Below are 6,332 nucleotides of genomic sequence, written 5' to 3'. Positions count from 1 at the left end.
GTTCCCCCGGGTTGCCTGTGGCCCCTCCCGGTCACCTGCACCACCCAGGCAGATGCCCCGCTCTCCCAGTGCCAGAAGCTGCTGCTGGTTTTTTTTTTTTTTTTTTTTCCCCATCTCGGTCTTGGGGATTAAAAAATGCTTCCGAATGAGCAGTGCCCCCAAGGGTTGCTGGCTGCAAAAATCGGCATGCCGGGGCCCCAGGTGCCATCCCGCTGTCCGTTGCCCCGTGCATCTCGACGCTTAGCCCCTGCGGCAGACAGCACCGCAGCCTGCGCGCAACGTAGCGCAGCCGCGAGTCGAGGCAACCGGCCCTGAAGACGAAGGCCTGGCGCACGCTACGGTGTCTCGACAGGGGTGGAAGAGCCCCTGTTCTGGCCATCGGGACTTCTGGGGGGGATTTGGACCCGCGCCGCAGTGCTCCGAGCTAGGGGCCCCCTCGCGAGCAGTGGCGTGGATGGTGTGCCGGTTTCGGGAGGTACCGAGGGGCCATGGAGGAGGGAGCCTGGTACCGTCCCGGCGCACATGCTGATAGGAAATCCATCCCCCAGGTGGGACACCTGATCGAAATGGAGCAGTTAAACTTTAATGAGGGATAAAAACAGCCTGGGCTAAAGACGTGCTGCCCTCCCTGCCCCCACCCCCGGGCCGCCCCCGGGCCGCGGGGGGCACTCACCATCCTCCTGGCTGTGGAGGTTTTGAGGGCTGCGCATGCTCTCGTCCTGGCTGGGGCTCAAGCTGGAGTTCAGATGCTGGTCAGCTGAGATCCATGTGGAGTCATTCATATCAAAATCCTCGCTGCTCACCGAGGTCTCATCCTGAAGGCAAGTGGGGAAAGGGTTAGCTTGGGAGAGCTCCCTCCAGCTAGGGGAGAAAAGATGGGCGGCCCCCGAACCCCCAAAGGTGCGCGCTTGCCAGCCGGCGTCGGGGGCGCTGGGATGGGCCGCGCTCCGGGAGAGGTGGCGTTTCCCCCGCGGAGAGCGCTACCGCTCCGCTTCCTGTCGGAAGATGTGCCTGAGGAATGGCACTGTCTCTAATTGAGGACAATTAGAAAGCACTCGCATCCTGTAGGAGCGGATGGCCGAGCCCTGGAGTTTACCCTTTAATCTCCATCCGTGCTCCTGTCTCCGGGGCAGACGAAACGTGGTGCGGGCGGCGGGGAAGGAGGGTGCGACTTGATTAAAAAGGCTCGGGCTGACGCCTGTGCCTGGTTACAAACCCCTCCTGGACAGCCGGCAGCGTGCGGCCAAATCCTCGACGGGGCAGCAGCAATTTTTCCACGGAGCCGTGCTGCTAAACCCCAGGGGAGGACGAGCCTCCTCGGGCTCTAAGCACGGGACTCGGATTGGCCTGCAGGACCCGGGGGCCCTGCGCTGCGGGGAGGCGATGCACGGAGAAGCCCAGATGCAGCCCGGGCAGGGTCCAGAGAGGGTCTCTGGGGTCCTTGGGGAAAGGGAGGCAGCAAGAGCCGAGGAAGCCCCGGGGACGGCGGGACAGCCGCCCGGTCCGAAGGGCTCGCGACACCCCGATGGGCACCCGGCGGCAGCCAGGCCTGGCGGCCGAGTATAACGAGGCTCTCGTGCCGACTGCGCAAGGAACACGCCAGCTCCCAAGTCGGGAGAACCTCACCCAGCAATGCCACGGCCGTGCCTATAGCATAGATTAAATTCCTCTCTCCCACTCCTGCAGCTGAAAGGACATTTTCTCTCTCTCTCTCGCTCTCTTCCCCCTCCTCTCTCCCTCTCCCTCCTAACCTTTACTGTACTTCAAGACACAGCCCTTGGAGAGCTTCCAGAGCCGGAAAGGTCAGCCACAGGATTTCAAAATCATCATCATAAAGGCAGCACTGAGATCCTGAATGAAAGGAGGGGCTGAGGGACCTCCCTGCGTCGAGCCTCCTCCGAACAGGCAGCTACGAAGGAAGTGCGGATACGTGTTCCCTGCTTAACACATCCCCTTTTTAATGGTTCCTTTATCTGCCTTTCCTCTTCCCCCTCCTTCCAAGTCACAGAGCGAGACCGCAGCCAGCGCGGTGGGCTGGAGGGCGGCACCAGCCCACGCTCGGGGTGGCTTTCCTGCTTCCACTGCTCTCACCTTCTTGATTTTTCTTTTAAAACAACCTTTCCTGGCTCGTAACCTCTCTGTTCCCCTTGCATCTATGGGACTGGGGGGGCGGGAATCGGCTCCACTGCCTTTCCTTGCAGGAGCCCCTCCACCGGGCACCTACGCCTTGTAAAGCTGCCTGGTCTCCCGGCCTCTGGCTGACTTGTTATGGAGAACAAACAAACCTCTTTAAAAGCAGGTTTGAACTTTCTTCTTTCCTGGTCCCCGCAGACACATCTGCTGTGCTCGCTCAGAGAAGGAAGGGCTTAGGAATGGCTTGGTTCGGCCTGCCCGCGCCCCCCTCCCGACCGAGATGTGCCTCAGAGGGAGTTTCCTGGAATTTACAGCTTCTGTACGGCCTCGGCTCCAGCGCTTGTAAAACCCAGCCAGGCAGCCACGGGGCTGCTCCTGAACACGCGTGCGTGCCCACCCTGTAGGGACACAGGCGCGCGTGTGTTTGTGATGGACCTGCAGCGTGCAGCCTCCAACCAAGCGTGCTCACGCTGAGGCGACCCGGACACGAGTGTGCGTGTGTGCTCACAAGTGCACAGTGGCCCGGGCCTGCGGGAGACGCACGAGGGAGAGAGAGCAGACGCCCCTCCTTGGCTGTGACCCAGGGCAGTATCTGATGCCCTGTTTCTAGCTGCTCTCTGGTGCTTCCAGGTGCAAAGGTCTCCTCCTTGCTAACTGCCCATCCTAATTCTAATGCAAGCGTTTGCTGGGGGGCTGTTCCAGCGCCCGAAAAGGCCCCAACAGAGCAGTCGTCTTAAAAGACCCACAGCTCGGCCCTCTTGTTGCTAAGTCCGCGGGAGGCCAGGGGTGCGACCTGCAGTGATGCCCAACAACGGTCAGGTCCGGGTTCAGAGAAGCTGTGCAGCACCTGCACGGCACCAGGTTCCACACATGTGCGCACACATGTGCACACGCACTGTGAAAGGCTGCGCGCATTCTGGATAATCCCTTTGGTATGATCCGCCTGCTACTGCCGAAGCGCATTCATGCTCGGGGATATCAGACAAGAAACTGATCCGGCAATAAACGGCCCAAGTCAAATAAGACGCGTCACGTGCTGAGCAGCCCCTAATATAACCCGCCAGGAGAAAGAGCCAGCTGTTCAGTGGAGACCCAGCCCTCCTCCGCCTCTGCGGTGCCACTCCCTGCTTCCCTGAGCACCTTTCTTGGCCCGGGGCTGCTGCTCTGGGTTCAACCTGGACAAATGAGGCCGCTTGCATTTGACGGCCTGCATCCTGGAAGAGTGGACATCCTGGAAGCAGCAGCACCCTCCCCTGAAGCATGCAGGTCCAGCAAGCAGATGTGCCTCACCAGTGCTACAGCTGGACCCGACAAGGCAAACCCCTCTCAGCACAGCGTGACCTTTTCACAACAGTGTTCTTGCACAACTGCACAAGGGAAGCTCCAAGCAATACCCCCGTGCTCTTCCAGCCTTTCCCCAACAGGGACAGAGGAGCGGTGGACGTGCAAGGGAGTGTCTTCGCTCGCGGCCTGGTAATACTACTCATGGCTTTAGTCATTCAAGCTGCCCCTTAGTGACCAGCTAGCGCGCCGACTGCCGCCCGTGCAACCCTGCCCCGCGGAGTGCCCTGTCAAAGCCGATAAGGCCTTGAGCTCCTGGCAATGCCCTCCTTATGCCAGCAAATGCGATGCCCACCCCGTGACGTCCTGCAGCCGTGGGTTTCCCAGCTACAACCCCAAGAATCGCTTTCGTTTGGGCTCGCGTGAGATCTAGAGTTTTTTCTGCCTGTCGGCCGCAGGGTCAAAAGTCTCGTCCGCCCCATCGCGTGTTCTGGTCTCGGACCCCAGGTACCAGCAAGCTCCAAACATCTGATGGAAAAGCTCCTCTTAACATTGCTCTGCCTGCCAGCCAGAGAGCTGGAGACTGAGGACGCTGGCTGCAGCTCCACCAACTCGGGAGGTGTTTCTATTATTTTTTGTTAATGAGCACCAGCAGTTCGGAGCAATACGGTAAACCCGATCCAGCCCTCCACTCCCTCCTGCCTTGCGAGTCAGGCAGCTCGCTCTCTTCCTCTCCGGATTCTCGGGAGGATTCTCCCTGCTAATTTCTTCTTTCCTGTAAACAAACTTCAAATGAAACTTTCATTATAAAATAGAGCACCATCCATTACCACCGCCTGTCTCCCGCTCTGCCTCCTCTTCACCGTACCATGCCACTCATGACACAGATGAAAGCGACAGCAGCTGCCCTAATCAGGCAGCACAATCTCTCTCTCCCAACCTAACCCTCCTCCCTCCTCCTCCTCCTCCTCCTCCTCCCCCCACCCCTCTGCCCTCCCCTTCCCAGCTCTCGGGAGAGAGCCTCTCACCCTGCAGCAAAGGCCCAGCGCGTTGGAGGGATTGAGCCATTAGGGCTCACGGGCTCTTCATGCGGCTCCTTCTGAAAGGGGAAGCGAGTGCCCGGCGGGCACGTCTACAGCGCCACACCCAAATATAATAGCGAGGGCTCCAGGCACAGCGCAGGACTTGGACAAACAACACCATCCTCACCGCTCTCCTTATCTCCCGTCCAGTATTCACAGCTGCCTTGCAGATGGGGCCTGTCTCCGCACATGCGAAGCCACTGGCACTTGTAGTGTTGCCACTCTGCTCCTGCACCCCCCTCTGTTCGCAATCTCGGGGCACTTCCTGACCCTTCGTCAATGTAAGCCTTCCCCAGCTTAGAAAAGTAGGCGCCCCACCTGAGAGCGCAGGCACTGACCGCTGCAGGCCACGCAGCAACCCGGGGGGAGATCCGGCAGTCGGACCTGGAGCGCGGGGCTCCCCGTCCCGGGCCCTTCCGTGAACAGGAAGGCCGAGATGGGGCGGGAGGGAAGACGACTCTTCTGACCAGCCCTTGTGAATATATGCAAGCGCTATCGGTAACCTGCTTGTTTTACAGCGAGGCTCAGTTTCTCCGGGGCTGGGTTGCAAGCACCTCCAAAGTCACTGACACCCTCTCCGGCGCCATTTCTCTTCCAGGCGCAGTCCTGTGACTTTCTGCACGGCTTATTCTTCTCTTGGCATCCACCTGGTCTCGTTGTCCAGGTGTTTTCCCACTTCTTTCTGCGGCCACGTGCCGTCCTGGACTGCTCTCTGGGATGCAGAAGTGCAACTTGTGGGAAGGGGAGCGTTGCATGTCAGATGGAAATAGCAGGCACTGCGTGTACCAAGCAGTCTTTCTGGGTGAAAACCACAGTTGCCACATGACTGTATCTCATCTCGCAGCTTCCTTTTTCGACTTGTGGCACTTGGTGGCCTCTCCCTGTGGTTGCTCTACCTGAATGTCGGCATCTCGGGGTGGGGGAAACGCTACCACGGCCCTGCCCCGAAGGACATCACCTTCTACCGCAAGGGTGGGGAACACCTCCAGCAGCCGGGTATCTCCACGTCCGTAAGCATTATCTCCGGCCTTCGGAACAGGCCGAGGAGGTACGGACGAGGCCTGAACCGTGCCTGGTCCTAATGTAACCAGCTGAGCTCCTCGGAGAAAGATACGGCCCCTCCAAGCAGAGCTTGGATACCGCGGCAAGCAAAAGGGGCGCTTGCAGCGCCCGAGAGCTGGGAAGCTCCGCCACGCAAACTGGAGCCAGGGTCCCGTGCAGGAGGCTCCGCTACGCGCACGCGTGGCACGCTTTGCACGCAGACCGTACGCTAGCAATGCCTTCCCTCCCAAGCTTTCGGACTTGAGCACCAAGTGACAGTCAGTCCTGTCCCTCTCCATCACGCGAGAGCGAGCGTCCCCTTCTCCGAGGTGCGCGGCAAGAAGTGGCTCGGCCCTTGCGAGGGCTGGGGGTGGGGGTGGAAACGAGCTGTCCTGCTCAGCTCCCAAACTGCTGGAGACAACTCGGTGAAGGGTTTGGGGGACCTCGGAGCGTCGTTGCGTGATGATTTTCCCCTCCCTCCCTCTCTCTCTCTCTCTCTCTCTCTCTGGAGGGGGAAAAGCCCTAAGGAAAGTGGTACTAAGAGTGAAGCAAGTTCCCGCTGTCAAGGATTTGGTATTTCTGCCCCGGGGGCTCGGTGTCCCTGCTGTTCAGCGGAGAGGTGCTGAAGGCAGGGGTGGGGGATGGAGCTCTACCTAGCTCCTCGCGCACACACGTGCTCTTGCTCTCTCAAACACCGGTGAAGGTGCAACCCTCCAGGCAGGGCCAGAAGTTGGTTGCTACCTGGCGAGGCTCCCCTTCACCCATCGCTCCCTCCCACCCACCCACCCACCCACC

General features: G+C 60.0%; 1 protein-coding gene across 1 annotated transcript in view; it reads right to left on the bottom strand.

Moving 5' to 3' along the window:
* Positions 1–6,332, bottom strand: part of NOL4L (nucleolar protein 4 like) — a 47,530-nt gene that overhangs the window by 17,186 nt on the left and 24,012 nt on the right. The window contains exon 4 of the mRNA XM_006030484.3: positions 674–815. Within this exon, the coding sequence (XP_006030546.2) occupies positions 674–815 (142 nt within the window). The remainder of the gene's footprint in view (positions 1–673; positions 816–6,332) is intronic.

Source organism: Alligator sinensis, unplaced genomic scaffold (genome assembly GCF_000455745.1).
Source record: "Alligator sinensis unplaced genomic scaffold, ASM45574v1 scaffold1032_1, whole genome shotgun sequence".
NCBI lineage: Eukaryota > Metazoa > Chordata > Crocodylia > Alligatoridae > Alligator > Alligator sinensis.
This window is presented reverse-complemented; position numbering and strand designations above follow the sequence as displayed.